Source organism: Copadichromis virginalis, linkage group LG20 (assembly GCF_057382275.1).
Source record: "Copadichromis virginalis isolate Kocher_CV1m ecotype Utaka linkage group LG20, C_Virginalis_male_GT1.1, whole genome shotgun sequence".
Taxonomy (NCBI): domain Eukaryota; kingdom Metazoa; phylum Chordata; class Actinopteri; order Cichliformes; family Cichlidae; genus Copadichromis; species Copadichromis virginalis.
In genome coordinates, this window is record NC_140637.1 from 33,794,444 (window position 1) to 33,812,946 (window position 18,503).

Consider the following 18,503-nt stretch of genomic DNA (forward strand, 5'->3'; position numbering starts at 1 on the left):
CCTCCCAGTGGTCTGACTCTGTCTAATGCTGAGGGGGTCAGTGTGACTCTCAGCTGGAGCCCAGGACTCTCCCACAACAGCCCCATCACAGGTACCACACACGCACACAAACAAAACATGCGAATTTTGGTATCTGTTGTCATGTGCTGATAGTGGAAGCAGCTGAAGAGGACATTTTCATTTCCTGCTGAGACTCTTAAACCTTATGAAATGTTCTGGATTTTTCTGAGATGACTGAAAAAGGAGTACAGCAGGCCACCAACCTCCACCAATCACACTCCATCTTCATCAGTTATGAAAAACATGGGTAACGACAGCGAGACCTGGATGGGCATGATTGGGAGGAAAGGCCTCCCCGATCTGAACCCGAGCGGTGTTTTGTTATTGGACTTCTGTGCAAATCACAGTTTGGCCATAACGAACACCTCGTTCGAACATAAGAGTGTCCATAAGTGCACGTGGCACCAGGACAATCGGTTTTGTAATCGTATCACCAGACCTGCGACCATATGTTCTGGACACTCAGGTAAAGAAAGGGTCTGCGCTGTCAACTGACCACCACCTGGTGGTGAGATCGATCAGGTGGCGGGGGAGGACGCTGGATAGACTCGATGCACCTAAATGCGTAGTGAGGGTGTGCTGGGAACACCTAGCAGAGGCCCCAGTCCGTGAGATCTTCAACGCACACCTCCGGCAGAGCTTCAACAGCATTCCAAGGGAGACTGGGGACATTGAGTCCGAATGCACCATGTTCAGCATCTCCATTGCCGAAGCTGCTGCATTGAGCTGCGGCCGCAAGGTAATTGGTGCCTGTCATGGAGCGCTGCTGACTTTGACTGAGAAAATTGTCAGACGGTGGAAGGAATACTTCCTGGACCTCCTTAATCCCACTGACACGTCTTCCGAGTAGGAAGCAGAGTCTGGGAATGAGGGGGATGACCCGCCAATTTCCAGGGGTGAGGTGACTGAGGCAGTTAAACAACTCCTTGGTGGCAGAGCCCCTGGTGTGGATGAGGTCTGCCCCGAGTTCCTGAAGGCTCTGGACGTTGTAGGGCTGTCCCGGTTGACACGCCTCTACAATGTTGCATGGAGATCAGGGGCAGTACCTGTGGACTGGCAGACCGGGGTGGTGGTCCCCATCTTTAAGAAGGGGGACCGGAGGGTGTGTTTCAACTACAGGGAAATCACACTCCTCAGCCTCCCTGGAAAAGTCTATGCCAGGGTGCTGGAGAGGGGAGTTCGTCCACTAGTCGAACCTCGGATGCAGGAGGAACAATGCGGTTTTCGTCCTGGTCGCGGAACACTGGACCAGCTCTTTATCCTCTCCAGGATACTTGAGGGTGCATGGGAGTTTGCCCAACCAGTCTGTTTTGTGGACTTGGAGAAGGCATTCGACCGTGTCCCTCGGGGTGTCCTGTGGGAGCTGCTGCAGGAGTATGGGGGTGTCTGGCCCATTGCTACGGGCCATTCAAACCTGCAACAACTGTTGCAAGAGCTTGGTTCGCATTGCCAGCAATAAGTTGGACTCGTTCCTGGTGGGTGATGGGCTCCACCAGGGCTGCCCTTTGTCACCAATTCTGTTCATAATTTTTATGGACAGGATTTCTAGGCACAGCCAAGTGGCGGAGGGCTTTCACTTCGGTGGCCTCAGAATCTCATCTCTGCTTTTCGCAGATGATGTGGTTCTGTTGGCTTCATTGGGTGAGGGCCTCCAGCTCGCACTGGAACCGGTCCGTCGTGATGAAGAGAGAGCTGAGTGTAAAAGCGAAGCTCTCAATTTACCGGTCGATCTATGCCCCTACCCTCACTTATGGCCACGAGCTGTGGGTAGTGACCGAAAGAACGAGATTGCGGATACAAGCAGCGGAAATAAGCTTCCCATAACGGGTGGCTGGCCTCTCCCTTAGAGATAGGGTGAGAAGTTCAGCCATCCGGGAGGGGCTCAGAGTAGAGCTCCTCCACATCGAAAGGAGCCAGCTGAAGTGGTTTGGGCATCTGACAAGGATGCCTCCTGGGCGCCTCCTGGGTGAGGTGTTCCGGGCATGTCCTACCGGGAGGAGGCCCCAGGGCAGACCCAGGACACGCTGGAGAGATTATATCTCTCGGCTGGCCTGGGAACTCCTTGGTGTTCCCCCGGATAAGCTGAAGGAGGTGGCTGGGGAGAGGGAGGTCTGGGCTTCTCTGCTTAGGCTGCTGCCCCCGCGACCCAGCCTCGGATAAAGCAGAAGAAGATGGATGGATGGATGAACACCTTAGGCATTCCTGAAACAAACCATGTTGCTCATTCAACTTTATTTAAAACGTATTTATTTGAAAATTACAAAGAGTAAGAACAACATTGAAAAGAATGTCTATTTCAATAGCGGGAGTTAAATTCTGGAATGAGTTAAAAGAAGTAATAAAGGTCAGTAGTGATATAAACCAGTTTAAAATAAAACTCAAACAATAAATTTTAAATAAGTATAAGAATGAAGAAAATGCAATTAACCCAAGACAGCAGTCAAACTCATGTTTATTTTCTTCTGCAAATTAGCAAATCTAAATATAGTTTTAGTTGAACATGTGAAAATACTTTTTGAGATGTTATGTTCTAAGTTGAAGGCGTTGTATACGTTTTTGTTGTTCAAGTTTAGATGATGAGGATGTAAACCTGAGGGGGTAGGGCTAAATAAGTATATACTTCTGCCTACTCCTTTTCAAACAACTGTATGGAATGATTTTATGAAACGTTGGTGAATGTATATGTTTGAAATAAAAAAGAACTGAACTGAACTGAAAAACCGACCTACAGCTGAAAAACAGCTGATGAACCGGATCATGTCTGACTCCTTCCAGAGTTCATCATACAGGCTCGGGAGGAGTACCACACGGAGGAGAGGAAGTGGACATGGGAGGAAATGAAGAAAGTGCCAGGCGACTTCAACCACGTGGAGCTGACCCTCCATCCATTCTCCACCTACCGATTCCGGGTCATCGCCATCAATGAGGTTGGCAGGAGCAGACACAGCAACTCCTCAGACCACCACAGCACGCCACCTGATGGTAAAGAACAATACCTCAACTTGTGCTGTGCAAATGTTGGTATAGATCCAATATCAAATAAATACAGGGCCAGTACTGCCAATACCAGTACTGATACCAAAGCTTAAAGGCAGCTTATGTAGGGAAGAGCAGCATGATTTATGAGATTCTGATTTCAACTGTGATTTTTAATTTCCACAATAATTAGTTGACACAACAAAACACACTCTTCAGCTTTTCGTGTATTTTAAATTGGGAGGTTTTTTAAATTTATGTTTGCTATAGGACATAAATAAAATAGACGTGACCGTGAACATCACAGGTGCATGTTTGAGGTATACACTTTATTTAACACAATTCACTGGGCTACGTGCTGCAACTAAAAGATAGAAATAAAAATCGATCCTATCATGATAGTATCGATCCGATACCAGTACCAGCATTGGTATCGGTCCGCCCACCTCTAGCCTTAAGTGATAGGATCCATGTGTCAGAGGCTGGAAAAGACTTCAGTGAATGAAACAACAATATAAGCTAGCAGCAGATGTGATGAGCTTTAGAGTTACAACTGCTACTAGCAGTGATTTTTATAGACTGTGTCCAGGAGCTCAATATGAGGCGTGGCATTACCCACCGGTTTTTGGAACAGCAGTTTATGGTCATCACCGTGTTGTTCTTCTGCAGGAAGTTTGTTTCTGCTGTGAAGTTTTACCATGGAGTCTGACTCACAGCTGAGCCTCAGGCTGACATTAGAGGGACGGAAAATGTATTTACCATTAATTACATTATCAGTCTGAAAGTTTCACAAAGAAATATAAAACATGGTTGATCAATGGTCATGGAGATCAATAAAGAAGATCAATACAGGATGACTGAAGTGTGTTTATTAAACTGAGATATTTTCCTTCACCCTTTTAGTTCCCTCCATCAACCCTACAGGAGTGCGCAGTAACTCCTCAGAACCAGGGACACTGGTCATCACGTGGGATGTGAGTACGTCAGCGTGTATGCAGTGGGCTCGAGTAAACATCCTCTGATATGTTTCATGAAAAGCACAGTCCACGGGCACTTCATATTCTTACTTTCTGTTGCAGGAGATAGACAAGCGTTTCCATAACGGCCAGAACTTCCAGTACGAGGTGCTGTGGAGGGAGGCCGATGGGTCAAATGTAAACTGGACCTCCAGCCGTGTGAGGTCTCCACCGTTCATAGTGAACAACACAGGAACGTACACACCGTTTGAGATCAAAGTCAAATCTGTCAACGCTCTCGGAGGAGGACCAGAACCAAAGTCGGAGAGCGGGCACTCCGGAGAGGACAGTACGTCATCCCAGAGCTTCATCCCTGTGGCCGAGTGCTGTAATGGGAGGGCCTGTTATTGTGTGTAACTGGGAACCATTACAGGGCTAAAGCCTGTGTGCACCCACTGAGAGGACTGGAACTAAAGCTCATACATACACATATAGAGACAGTACATGATATCTACAAGTCAGTAATACTGATGACAGTGAGCCAGTTCTGAAAATATCAACTTAAAACAATCTGAGTTAACCATGTTTATCCATACAGCTTATGAATGCCATCAGTCATAAATAATCTCACTGCAACAGCTTCATGAAGCATCACATCACAGCTCTTTCTGTCAAAATGTCAAATCTAACATCTCTTGTTGGAGTGCCCGGCAGCTGTACACATGAATGCTTTGCTGCTGTGCAGGCTGTTAATCACTCAGAGCATATAGTGAAGTTTCCTGTCAGTGCTTAGATCCTGCTGGGAAAATGTCTTTAGGTCAAAAGTCAAGAATCTCAATGAGTGGATGATGGGAATGATGCAGCTGAGGGTTTAATGTCTCACGCTGAATGTTCGGCATGTGAATCAATAATTGCCTCTTTTGTAATGTTGTCATTTTGATGAGAAATACGAGTTTCAGCTCGAACTGACTTATTTCTGTTTAGGAGGTTGCACATGCGTTCTTTCACAGGCTTAGAGAACTGTTCAGTTAGAGGGTAGTTAGGAGGTAAAAAGGTGATGACTGCCAAGGTCATTCCTCACAGCAGTCATCACGGTTTCCTTCAGTTACCTCGAGCTCTGAGGTCTTCACTGGTCTTTGGAAAGCTCAGTGTTTTATCAGCAGCAGCAGCAGCAGCAGCAGCAACGCGTGACATGACACCGTCCAAAGGTTCTTACCAACGGGCTAAGCTTCTTCAGTTCTAGGGTCAAATGGTGGAGAGTCCCAGATTTAGGCCATATGGGAGTGTCCCCCCCACAGAGGGACAAAAGGACCCCCTGATGATCCTCTAATCACATGAGCCAAGGTGTGAAACTGGGTGTGGGTCACAATCAGCCAGAGTTTCAGGTGAGCTCATTGTGAAACCTGACCCCACCTTATTATGTCATTTCCTGAGGTCAGATGGCCCAGGGTGTGAGTGGGCGTTAAGGCATCTGGGAAGGATCTCAAAACTGGATTATAGATGGCAGACAATTGGTGTCACAAGCTCCGCCCTCTGTTCAAAGATGGTCGCTCACAGTGGACATAGATGCTTCTTTCACTCCTCTTTCAAACCATCTGTCCTCTCTGTCCAAAGTGTGAACATTGGCATCCTCGAAAGAGTGTCCTTTATCCTTAAGATGCAGATGGACTGCTGAGTCTTGTCCTGTGGAGGTGGCTCTTCTATGTTGTGCCATGTGCTTGTGAAGTGGCTGTTTGGTCTCTCCAATGTAGAGGTCTGGGCATTCCTCGCTGCACTGTACAGCATACACCACATTGTTAAGTTTGTGTTTAGGAGTTTTGTCATTCGGGTGAACCAGTTTGTGTCCAAGTGTGCTGCTGGGTCTGAAGTAAACTAGGATGTTGTGCTTGGAGAAAACTCTCCTGAGTTTCTCTGATACACCGGCTACAGAGGGGATGACAATGTTTTAAGTGTTTCCTTTGCATGTGTGTGTTGCTTCTTTTTTCCTTCAGGCTTAGAGGGAACATGTTCTGCCCGGTGGTGTAGGGTCCTAATTACTCCAAGTCTGTGTTCCAGAGGGTGATGGGAGTCAAAGAGGAGGTACTGGTCCGTGTGCGTGGGCTTCTGGTAAACTTCGATGTTGAGGTTTCTTCTCAATGCGCACAGCACAGTTCAGGAATGACAAACAGTTATCCTTTGTGTCTTCCCTAGTTTGACACAAAGGATAACTGTTTGCCATTCTTTAGGAGTTTTCTCCAAGCACAACATCCCAGTTTACTTCAGACCCAGCAACACACTCAGACAGAAACTGGTTCATCCCAAAGACAAAACTCCTAAACACAAACTTAACAATGTGGTGTTTGCTGTACAGTGCAGCGAGGAATGCCCAGACCTCTACATTGGAGAGACCAAACAGCCACTTCACAAGCGCATGGCACAACACAGAAGAGCCACCTCCACAGGACAAGACTCAGCTGTCCATCGGCATCTAAAGGTCAAAGGTCACTCCTTCACACATCTGTCTTCTCTTGGCTCGTGTGCTTAGGTAGAGGGTCAATAGTGGGTCCATTGTCCCTCTCGGTGGGTTACTCCCAAAGAGCTTAAATCTGGGACTCTCCACCATTTGACCCTAAAACTGAAGAAGCTTCTCGAATGAGAGGTGAAACGTCTTCAAGCAACTTAAAGAAGTCCAGACGCTTTTCTTTCCAAGCTCCTTAGACTACGATGACCTGGATCAATGAGGACCTTCACAGACACATGCTGTTAAACTATTCATCATTTCAGGTTCACGTGCTTATATTATGACATCACTGTATTGCTTAGAAATATCCTGACAATCACAGACAAGTCATTACTGCAGCAATGGGTATTTACTAGTGTAATGAATTCAGCAGAAATTCAGAAGTTTGTCTCTGACAGAAAACCGTGCACACACACATACACATGTTGCGTATTCATATCTTGTGTGTAACTGACATAATGCTTTCCCTAGCCCCTTACCCTAAACCTAACCATAACCCAGTTGTAACCCTGACACTAGAACCACCTTTTTTAGTTTTAAAAATGCCTTCAGACTTGTGAGGACCAGAATTCTGGTCCCCATGAAGGCTGTTGGTCCCCACAACTATAGTAAAAGTCCAACTTTTGTCCCCACAAAGATATCAATACACATTCACACACACAGTCATAAACTGCGAGTTTGTGCAAATAACATCGCTGCTGTGCTGATTTCTTATGTTCATGCCTTGCTGCTTCTCTCAGAGCCAGAGGAAGCGCCGACTGGAGTTTCAACCACCGTGATGAACAGCACCATCAGAGTGAGCTGGAACGAAGCCCAGAGGGTCCGAGGTTTGCTGCTGGGATACAGGGTAGCACTTCTCATTGAGTTTAATTACCTGACTCACATCACAGAAATGCTCTTAACATTTAAATCCTCTGTTCATGTAAGGTTATTACTTGGTGCGATGTTTCAAAAATTTAATTGGACTTTGGCTTTGAGCCTCTGCCCATCTTTAATACTGAGAAACTTTATAATCTTTCTGTCAATCAAACCCCAGAAAATAGTCCCGAGTGGCATCTTTGATTAGTAGAATAATGGATGAAAACACAGGCTGATAAAAGTTTTTATCGTGTTCTGAATTTTTTAATTTCATTTTCAGCTGTAACTTTATCAAAGCACATAAAGTGTGTTCATGTTTCTCTATGCTTGTTTCAGATCTACTATAAGAGGCTGGCTCCCAAGGCCGAACGGAGCCGGAGGTCTCTCAGACAATCCCAACATGAGGAGGACAGAGGAGAAAGATCTAAACAATTGAGTGAGACAGACGAGCACAGCTGGCAGGTGGAGGAGGTTGACCATAGCAAGACCTCAGCGGAGGTGACGGGACTGCAACTGTTTTCTGAGTATGAGCTGACGGTCACTGCGTTTAACAGCAAAGGGGAGAGTCCTCGCTCCCCGCCGCACCACTTCCACACGCCGGAGGGAGGTGAGTTTCAACCAAACACTGCTGTTTGAGGGTCATGTGACCATGGATCGAAGTGCAATTTGACAGGTTCCACAAGTCAAAGGTCAGCTGATCTGAGCAGCATTGTGTAGTAAGTTAGCTGTCTGCTTTAATTACCAATTATTTGAAGGTATCAGAATGCTGCTCTTGTTCCAGCCCATTGCAACCTCTGCACCTGACCCAAAAGCTTATGACACGACATTCATATCCGAGCGGACTTTGACATTCAGACAGAATAAAGTCAACCGAACTTTCTTCCCTCGTGTCTAAGAGTTCAGGATCAGTTCTCAAGTTACACAAACCTCACCTGGAACTGTTCTGTGTGTGCAGTTCCTGGTCCTCCTGCAACTCTGGAGTTTGAAAGCCCGACAGAAAAATCCCTGATTCTCTCCTGGAGCCCTCCAGCTGAGACCAACGGCATTCTGCTGGGATACATAGTGCAGTACCAACGGGGTAAGGTCTGATCCTGGCTGCGTCATGAAAATAAGATGAAGTTTAACGATTGTGACTTTTCTTTTTGTGTTCATCCTTGAATTCTGTTGTAACTTTACTTTCTGGTGTTTCCTTCAGATTTCAATGTTTTTCTTTGTCCCTGTTTAAGTTTTATTTATTTCACTTTCTGGGAACAGCGTTTGGCCACCAAGCGTTCTTAGTCATGTTTTTCTGCCTGGTTTGTGTTTCATCTGTAGAGGTGGAAAGCAAAGACAGTCCTGTGGAGATACTGAATGTCAATGATCCCACAGTAAAGCACATCACGCTGGACAACCTGGACCCCGACAGCCATTACATCTTCAAAGTAACAGCATGCACAAAGATTGGACAAGGCCCTCCCATCACACGCAGGGGAGCCACCCTGCTTGATGGAGGTGAAACTTCAGAATTCTGCCTCACACCGTTTAGTGTTCGGCTTTATTTAGTGAAATAAAACCAAATTCTCAAATTGACCTTGTTTTCTCCACCCCCCTGCCTTCTAGAGCCTCCGAGAAACATCACAGTAACCTCTGGTAACGCATCAGTCCACCTGAGCTGGGTGCCCGGAGAGAGAAACCGAAACCACGGCTTCCACATCCAATACCTCAAGAAGAGCGGTAAGGACAGGACGGCTTGCAGGGAGAGGAAGTTTGAGGGGGTCTGTGAGCATGTGTGGACAATGACTCTTAGAAAGGGGAATAAAGGAGCTGGAGAGTAAGGAAGGAAAACATGTCTGAGTCCTTCTCAAAGTCTTGATAACAGTTCCCGGCGGTGATTCGACCAATTATTTTGAAGATCCTGACTCTAAATGATCGAACAGAGGTTTAAACTTCAGTGTTGAAGAACAGCATGCGGAGGCTCAACAGTCAAATCTGAAAAAACTCTCAAATGTCCAAAAAATAAACCTTTAAGGCTTTTTTCTCTTGAAGTTATACTTTGGTCTGAGAACATGACAGCCTGACTAATGGTTCAATCCAAAGTGAGACGAGCCTGAAGAACCTGCAGTGAACCAAGAACAAGTAAACAGCTCCCAACTTGTTATGATGATAACAAGTAGATTAAACTGTCACGACTCTCTAATGTTTCATGCGTATCCAGTGATTTGAATATGAATTTTCCCACTGTTTTGCTTCTGCAGCGTCTCTGGATCAACATCACAGCAGAATTATTAGAAAGAGCAGAAGAATCAGAGACAGTTCATTAAATGAGAGGAGGAACAGCTTTAGGATTGATTCCTACTATGTTCTTCATATGTTTCATTCTTCTCTGCCGTGTGGCTGCAGGAGGCGGTGGGTGGGAGAAGTCAGAACAGGTCAACACTACGCAGGGTTTCTATATGCTGACGGGCCTCCAACCAGGAGCTCAGTACCACCTGAGGGTCATGCATGGAAACTCCACTTATTGGCAAGGCGAGGCAAAGACCGTGGAACCATGTAAGTATGCAGAGTAGTAGAGGTTGATGCCACAATCTTCACAGATTCACAAATCTAGCACTGTCGACATCCTGATGCGTGCTCAATCATCCAGGTAAGTAAATCCCAAAAAGTTAATTCTGTTCATCTGGACGTAACGTTTTCAGTGGGAGAAACACTTCATCACTGATTTAAGCGACTTCTTCAGTCTCAGCTGACTGCAGGTTTCCCCAACCTTATAAACAGTACATTTGTATAATGACTGAAACCAGCCCACTGAAGGAACAATGGGCTGGGAGGTCAGTTCCTTGATCATTAGTATGCAAATTCTCTGAACAAAGCTTGACCTGGAGCTTTGATCTGGTTGGAGGATTGCCAGGATTTATACATTGGAGAAAGTAAACAACCTCTGGCGAAGCGGGTGTCACATCACAGAAGAGCTACCTCGTCAGGCCAAGACTCTGCAGTCTATTCACACCTACAGGCCAGTGGACACTCTTTCAATGATGAGGATGTAACATCCTGGATAGGGAGGAACGCTGGTTTAAGGGCGGAGTCAAGGAGGCCATTTATGTGAAAAGGGAAAGACCATCTCTGAATCGAGGAGGGGGCCTAAGGGTACATCTGTTACCATCTTACATGCTGTGATTGCAGCCATTCCCCAACTCTCTGTGAATGGGACTCATGACCATTGATCAATGAGCTTTGATCAGTGGTTGTTGATCAATGGTCAAGAGAATTTGCATATTAATGATCAAGGAACTGACCTCCCAGCCCATTGTTCCTCAGTGGGCTGGTTTCAGTCATTATGCAAATGGACTGTTTATAAGATTGAAACCTGCAGTCAGCTGAGACTGAAGAAATCACCTGGATGATGACGAAGTGTTTCTCCCACTGAAAACGTTACGTCCAATGAACAGAATCAACTTTTGGGACTAGCACTGTGGAGTTTTCAGGCGGGCTAATCTCGCTACCTGTGTGAAAATCATAATTCCAAACGCGTCTGGACTTCTTTAAGTTGCTTGAAGACGTTTCACCTCTCATCCGAGAAGCTTCTTCAGTTCTAGCGTCAAATGGTGGAGACACCAACTGTCTGCCATCTTTAATCCAGTTCTGAGATCCTTCCCAGACGCTTCCTGGGCCATCTGACCTCAGGAAATCACATGTTAGGATGGGGCTAAGTTTCACAATGAGCTCACTCGAAACCTTGGCTGATTGGGACCTACACCTTCACACCTTGGCTCATGTAATTAGGTAGAGGATCATTAGGGGTCCTCTCGGTGGGTTACTCCCAAAGAGCTTAAATCTGGGATTCTCCACCATTTGATCCTAGAAGCTAGAAGCTTCACAGATGAGAGGTGAAACGTCTTCAAGCAACTCAAAGAAGTCCAGACGCTTTTCTTTCCAAGCTCCTTAGACTACGATGACCTGGATGACTGAGAACCTTCACAGACATCATTCCAAACATTTCTGTGACAGTCTGTCTCTGTTCTCTCAGTGCCGTCAGAGATAACCGGCAGGTTCGCCACCCAAGGCTGGCTGATTGGACTCATCAGCGCCATCGTGCTGCTGGTTCTCATACTGCTCATCCTCTGCCTTATCAAACGCAGCAAGGGCGGCAAATATGCAGGTACACTGTGGTGCGCAGCTGGACTCACACTCTCTGACTCACACAGACTCTAACGCAGAGTTAAAGGTTTCTTTTTTTCACAGTGAAGGACAAAGAAAGTAAGGAGGTGGACTCTGAAGCTCGACCAATGAAAGATGAAGCCTTTGGAGAATACAGGTGGGCCTTTTTGAATGTCACTCATGATTACAGGCTATGCTTGAAATGCATTTGCTTCCACACAGAACAAAGTGCTACGGTGGCCCTGCAGGTACAAAATACAGCAAGAGCACAAAACACAGAGCGACCCTGCGATTTGAGTCAGTGTGTTGTTGTTTAGTTTTTGCACAAAAATCCTTCATGTCGACACAACAATGAGATCAGTTATATACAGTATGTTTTTATATAAACAGTGATAATATCCCTGCAGTAAATCATATTATGAAACTTTGTTTTGTTTCTGAAACATCGAGTTTGACGGCTTCATCTGAGCGTGCAGCTCGTCATGCTCGCAGCTCTGCTTCCTTTCATTCACTTTTCTTTCTCCCTTCAATGCTCTGCCTGCAGATCCCTGGAGAGGTAGGACAGTTCACCCCTCTGTAGCACTCACATGTGTGTTTGTGTGTTTGTGTCGAGAAGCTGTTTAGATTTAATGAAACTTTTCATTCTGTGTGCATTTCTTTGAGTTTTTGTGTAATTAGGCATCATTTGCATAATCAGCCTGCAGTACTTGAACACCAGGAAGAATTTTATTAACATTTTATTCATGTGTTATTTTATACTATGTTATTTCATATTTGTCTTTTCAGCATTTTTAAAATTGTTTATTTTATATCATTACATTTTTTTTATTTAAATACTTTAAATTTATTTAAATACTTATAATAACTTGATCCTCCTTAACATGATGAACTGTTAAAGAGGATGTACTTACCCATGCAGTTTCTTTCTTTCCATTTTCAGTTTGGGACATATTTCACAAATTTGACACAGTTATGATGTCACCGTGTCTGTGTGATGCTACACAGCATGTTCCTGCATTTATCAGACTTCACTTTTTGTCTGTGAGAATTTACACTGAGTCTCTGTGCCGTCCTCCAGCGATGGCGATGAGAAGCGCTCGGACAGCCAGCAGTCTCTGGAGGAAAGTAAGATGGGCAGCGTCGACTCTCTGGCTGAATACGGGGACAGCGTGGACATCCAGTTCAACGAGGACGGCTCCTTCATCGGCCAGTACAGCGGCCGGGCATCTGTTCCCCACGGCAACGAGAGCTCGGGCCCCGCCTCCCCCGTTAATGCAGTCCCACCTCCCCCCGTCGCTCCCTCCATGTCGAGCATCCTAAATCGGCCCAGCTAGAGACACACATGGCCAAAACACACACACACACACACACACACACACACAATGTCAGTACATTCCATTGGTTTATGCAGTGAAGCTGTTTACAGTTTACAAACACACACAAAAACACACACACATACAACCGCGTGATTAGAAACTCGTATGAGCGAACAAACTGAGTGAGGTGAGGGCGAGAGCTGCACCAGCTGCTCCTGAGCTCGGTGAGTCAGGTTACATGAGCTCAGTCTGTTTGCAGGATTGTTACTGAACATGTAAAACTTCTGATTTTGTAACAACTGAGATGGTGTTCGGGACGCGTAGCCCGCCGAAGACACGCAGCGAATGTTATTCTGGTCTGCAGCATCTGATTCAGCTTCACATGTCAGTAACTACTCACATAGATTAACACCCAAATGAGTACATGGAGACAGTTTAAGAGCTATGAAACTTCAATTGAATTCATAATAAAGGGATACAAAACAGACTAGTTCTTATGTAGGATTATTAATGAATATTTAAAATTCTGGACTAACTTTTTGTAGTCAGTGACCACAAAGCAAACAGTTTGCTAGTCTGGAAGAACCAAGTGACAGCTGATTGGCTAACGGTGAATATCAGCTTAAACATAAAAATAAAATAATAAAGCTTATTAATACTAATTCTGATAAAGGATCCATTCTCTGTGCATTTTAGCTAATACAGTTTGAGCTTCTGATGTCCTCTCCGTACCCTTCATGACGAGTTCTGACACCTCAGCATATCTCAAACTAGAAAGTCACCTGAGCGGCTGCAGGTGGAGCTCCCTCTGAGGTTCTTTGGCTCTAACTGACATACATCTCTGGATTTATCTGGACTTCACCAGGTTTGTAGTGACCATGTTGTGGTTTGTTTACACGATGGAAAGCTTTGTAATTGGGCAGAAACAATTTACTGTTTACTAAAATCTTTCCTGATTTGATGAATGTAATTGCGAATTAAGCCGGGACTCGCTGAGATGGCCTTAAAGTGAAACCAGTCTCAGTCTCATAAGGAAATGAGTTTCATGGCTCAGAGTGTTGCGTCTGATTCTTGGTTGCTCCATCTGTCCACCAGGACAAAGCTGCTCTTTGACTTTTTACCTTAGAGTGGTGTTTGCACATGACGCAGTAAAGTTAGACTTTAAATAGAAACTTAGAGAAGCTGGTGCAGCTCAGCCCAGGAGACGGAGATGATTTATGGGAGAGCGTCACAAAGAAAAAGCAAAAATCTGGGAGTTTTTCATCTTTCATCTTGGACCAAATCACTTTATTTCATCGTAAACAAACATTTCAGTCTCTTTTTGTTTCCTTAGCATATTTATATGTCGATTTTTTATATTTATGTGTTTTTGTTACCAACTTATGTATCTGAGTTTGCATGCATGCGTCATGGAACGGTTTTTACTATTTATAGATGCATGCCAGCTTCCAGGCATTTCTAAAGCATTTCATTGATATTTGAGTTAAAGAGCGAGACTGTTACGCTCTGTGTGTGTGTGTGTGTGTGTGTGTGTGTGTGTGTGTGTGTGTGTGTGTGTGTGTGTGTCTGTGTGTGTGCGTGCGTGCGTGCGTGCGTGTGCTTGCTCTCCATCCCTGCCCTTTGACCTGCAGAGAGGGGAGCTCTGTTGCCTTAGGAGAGTCCAGATGAACCTCCTCTCCTCCCTCTTCCTGTCAGTCATCTCTCCTCAGACGCAGCTTCATGTGTAAAAGTTTTCAGCGTTGCAGTTTCTGCAAACGTCCATTAAACCCTGTAAACGGCCAGCAGACGGCACAGTTCACTGCTTCAGATGTTTCAGGGCTGCCTTTGAATATGATTGGAAAAATTCCTATGCATACACACACACACACACACATACTGATGAACACATGAAGTGGAGGCCCACATGGCGGGTCCTCTGTAGCAAAACGGACCCTCTGACGGAGCGAGGGAGGAGGCGGAGGAGAAAGAGGATCAGATGTAATCGCTCCCTGAATGTAAATAGAACCTTGAGATTGTCAGTTTTTTTATTTCCATTGCTTCTTCTCTAAAATCATTGAATTGCAGTTTGTCTTTTTATCTTTTGCTCTGTTTGATTTTGTACTTGTATTTTGTATCAACACCCTCCCCTCCATCGTCTAATCTTAGGTTTTCCTTTCGTGTCGCTCAGTAGCCTCGAGACGTTTAGAGAAGATTAGAACCGTAGAGAGAAAAACACTCCCCTTCATTCATTCAGTTTCTTTATAGCGCGTAGCAATGCAGCAAATAATACTGATTATTAAAAAGCTATGTCATAAATGTTTCTACAGCTCGCTGAGCTGTTTAATGGCAGCGGGTGAGATGATGTTCTCTGGATGGACCCGCACCGGAAACAGTTTTATAGCTCAGAGGGTTTATTTCGTTGCCTTGGACACGCTGCACTGATGCCGATGCGGATCAAAAAAAATCAATCCGATGAAAATATGTGTCGCAGGATTACACACAGGGAGCCCCGTGTTCCCACCCACAGCTGACGCTTATTCTTACAGTCTGTCGAGCAGAGAGACAAACCCGACGAAGCGATTCACGCAAACCAAGCAGAAAAGACCAAAACCAACAACCACTTACTGTAGACATAAAACTTTAAACGACCTTCCAAGATGATAGTTTCCCATAAAAACAAAGTTCATTATTATCCAGCAAATAAATTCTCATTATAGTTGAATTCGTATTTTGCGCTGTAGTGAGTGTTTGTGACTGCAGGAGGGTGAATGGGTTTTCCCTCCATCTGTGGCTCTGAGGTATAAACTGGTCCCACACCATCAAACACGATATTATTCCTACTTTTATTTTCACTTGCTCATTAGGCCACAAATGAATTCAAACAGGCAGGAGCAGTGCATTTGTTGGGAAGCAGGGAATTACATCACTGGTTCTCTACTGTGTGTCTGTGTGACCATAACCTACATCTAAAGGATGGATGTAGTTTTTGGGCCTCAAAAAGGTGAAGTCAACCTAGAAGTGCCTCAAACCTGCATTCTTTCCAAAGCCCAGCAGGGGGCGACTCCTCTGGCTGTATAGAAGTCTGTGACTCAGTGACAGGCCTGTCCTACATTTTAGGACAGGGCGTCTTGTCCCCTCAATGCTCACTTCAGGGGTCAAAAAACCAATCCTACTACAGAAAACTAGATTTTTGACAGTTTCCAGACAAAAAGTGAGCCCACATCCAGCACTGGTTTTGGTCTTTTCAGTGGATTTTCCTGCAAAAGAAAAACTACAAGCGAGCTAGAGAAAACTAGAGTGAACTCATGGACAGGGAACTGCGTATCTCGAGCTGAATAATCACTGCTGATTGTGAAATAACAGCAGCGAGCAAACGCTCGTCTTCCTTCATGTACAATAATCCAAAGTCCGACCTCATCTTGTTGCCTTGATGGACGTCTCCCCGCCCTCGACCCCACTCCCGTCCGTCTGTCTCTCTGCTCTGACTCTGCTGTACAGCCCTGTCTGCCTGTTTTTGTCACAGCCTTTTTTATACGTACATGGGGAAAAAACAACAATATTAAAAAACACTTAAAAAAGACAAAAATGTAGTTATGCATAATAATTCTGCTTACAATAACAACAGTGCTGTAATCTAATCAGCCACGATGATGACGTCAGTGTCATCCTCATGTGGTCAGTAACACAATGAACCAGTATCACAGGATCAAGCAGGGAGGTGAAAGTGGGAGGATGGGAGAAGAGGAGTCACACATATGTATACAGGGGCGGTGCGTGGGGTGGGAGGGGGTTACTGCAATACTGAGGTGTGCTGATGTTGTAACTGCTTGTTGCGTTGTGCGCTGAGCTGTATCTGATGAACTAACCCAGCTGTCAACTAATAAACACGGACTACGCATATCCTTAACTAGTGGCTCATTTGTGTGTGTGTGTGTGCGCGTGTGTGCGTGTGTGTGTGTGTGTGTGTGTGTGCGTGTGTGTGTGTGTGTGTGTGCGTGCGTGTGTGTGTGTGTGTGCGCGTGTGTGTGTGTGTGTGTGCGCGTGTGTGTGTGTGTGTGCGTGTGTGTGTGTGCGTGTGTGTGCGTGTGTGTGTGTGTGTGTGTGTGTGTGTGTGTGCGCGTGTGTGTGTGTGTGTGCGCGTGTGTGTGTGTGTGTGTGCGCGTGTGTGTGTGTGCGTGTGTGTGTGTGTGTGTGTATGTGTGTGTGCGTGTGTGTGTGTGTGCGCGTGTGTGTGTGTGTGTGCGCGTGTGTGTGTGTGCGTGTGTGTGTGTGCGTGTGTGCGTGTGTGTGCGTGTGTGTGTGTGCGTGTGTGTGTGTGCGTGTGTGTGTGTGCATTTTGAAAATGTACACTTCTGGAGCTGTTAAAGAGTTCAGTTCAAGTCTGACCAAAGTTATAAACCTCTTTACATCCTTGACTGTCCCGGGATGTTTGTGTATTTGAATGCACAAATCTTAGGGAACATATTTGAGTCTGGCTTTCATCCAACCATACATCTTGATGTATGCTCAATCATCATTCAGTCATTATGCAAATGTACTGTTTATAAGATTGGGGAAACCTGCAGTCAGCTGAGACTGAAGAAGTCACTTGGATGAGTGACGAAATGTTTCTCCTGCTGAAAAGCTACGTCCAGATGAACAGAATCAACTTTTGGGGGCATCATCCATCCATCTTCTGTTGCTTATCCAGCAGGTCTTGCAGGGTCAGGATTCTAATCAGGGACACAGCTCCTCCGGGGGGACACTGAGGCATTCCCAAGCCAGCTGAGAGGCATCATCTCTCCAGCCTGTCCATTCTGTTTTTGGCCTCCTCCCAGTTGAACATGCCCAAAGGCAAACTACCTCAATCAGCTCCTTTGTGAAAGATTTAGGTGTACTTTGAATTCCTGCTGAATGATCAAGCTGCTCATTTTGGTACCTCGTATCCAGAGCTCCTTCGGTCACAACCCTGAGCTCACGGCCACAGTTTAGGCTGACTTCATGCTAGCACTCTGCCCTTTTCTGGCTGAGAACCGTGGTCTCAGGCTTGAAGATGCTAATGCCCTCTGAGCTCCAAACTGTTCCACTGTACGCTGAAGGTCATCGTTTGATGAAGCCAAGAGAAAAACCAGGTCACCCACAAAAGGAGATCCTAAGAACATCCATCTCAGCTGAGTTGCTGTTTTGAGTCTTTTGGTTCAGCTTCCATTATTATTCTGGTATTTTGTGAGTTTTATTTCTGGTGAATGGACTGCTTCTTATATAGTGCTTTTCTACTCTGAGCACTTTACACAACGTGTTCATTCACTTTTTCTATTCTTCTAACAATCACACACATTCACACTCCGATGGACGCATCGGAGAGCAACATGGGGTTAGCATCTTGCCCAAGGATATTTGGCATGTAGACTGGAACAGACTGGGATCGAACCAACAACCATCCAGTTAGTATGTGACCTGCTAACTGGATAGTTGCTGCTCTCCACCAAACGTACGCTGGCCAGTTTTCACACATGCACTGCAGCCGTGAGTTTTTCTCAGCTGGCAGACGAACTGCACCAGCCTCACTTTAACTCATGGCTCATTCTGTAGGAAGCATCTTTTAGTTACGTACTTTACTCATCAGTAAGAATCGTGGATGATGTTAGCCGTCTTATTGCATGCTACTCAACAGCAGATGGATTTGTGCGTGTCAGTGTTTCAACATTTCGCTCGATTGATCTATTAAAGCTTGGATTTGTA

The 18,503-nt window shown here is 45.5% G+C and overlaps 1 protein-coding gene across 3 annotated transcripts in view; it reads left to right on the plus strand.

Annotated features, from left to right (window-relative positions):
- The window catches only part of LOC146685257 (neural cell adhesion molecule L1.1-like), a 46,135-nt gene extending 30,273 nt beyond the window's left edge, over positions 1-15,862 (plus strand). For 2 of the 3 annotated variants that reach the window (XM_085443034.1, XM_085443036.1), the window contains 14 exons: positions 1-91; positions 2,836-3,042; positions 3,940-4,010; positions 4,116-4,341; positions 7,233-7,339; positions 7,687-7,957; positions 8,306-8,428; positions 8,665-8,841; positions 8,950-9,063; positions 9,730-9,879; positions 11,357-11,488; positions 11,572-11,644; positions 12,032-12,043; positions 12,566-15,862. The exon at positions 1-91 is cut by the window's left edge and continues 11 nt beyond it. In XM_085443034.1, the coding sequence (XP_085299160.1) occupies positions 1-91; positions 2,836-3,042; positions 3,940-4,010; positions 4,116-4,341; positions 7,233-7,339; positions 7,687-7,957; positions 8,306-8,428; positions 8,665-8,841; positions 8,950-9,063; positions 9,730-9,879; positions 11,357-11,488; positions 11,572-11,644; positions 12,032-12,043; positions 12,566-12,821 (2,010 nt within the window). In that variant the 3' untranslated portion in view covers positions 12,822-15,862. The remainder of the gene's footprint in view (positions 92-2,835; positions 3,043-3,939; positions 4,011-4,115; positions 4,342-7,232; positions 7,340-7,686; positions 7,958-8,305; positions 8,429-8,664; positions 8,842-8,949; positions 9,064-9,729; positions 9,880-11,356; positions 11,489-11,571; positions 11,645-12,031; positions 12,044-12,565) is intronic. The other variant, XM_085443035.1, reaches the window with a different exon arrangement.
- The last annotated feature ends 2,641 nt before the right edge of the window (positions 15,863-18,503 follow it).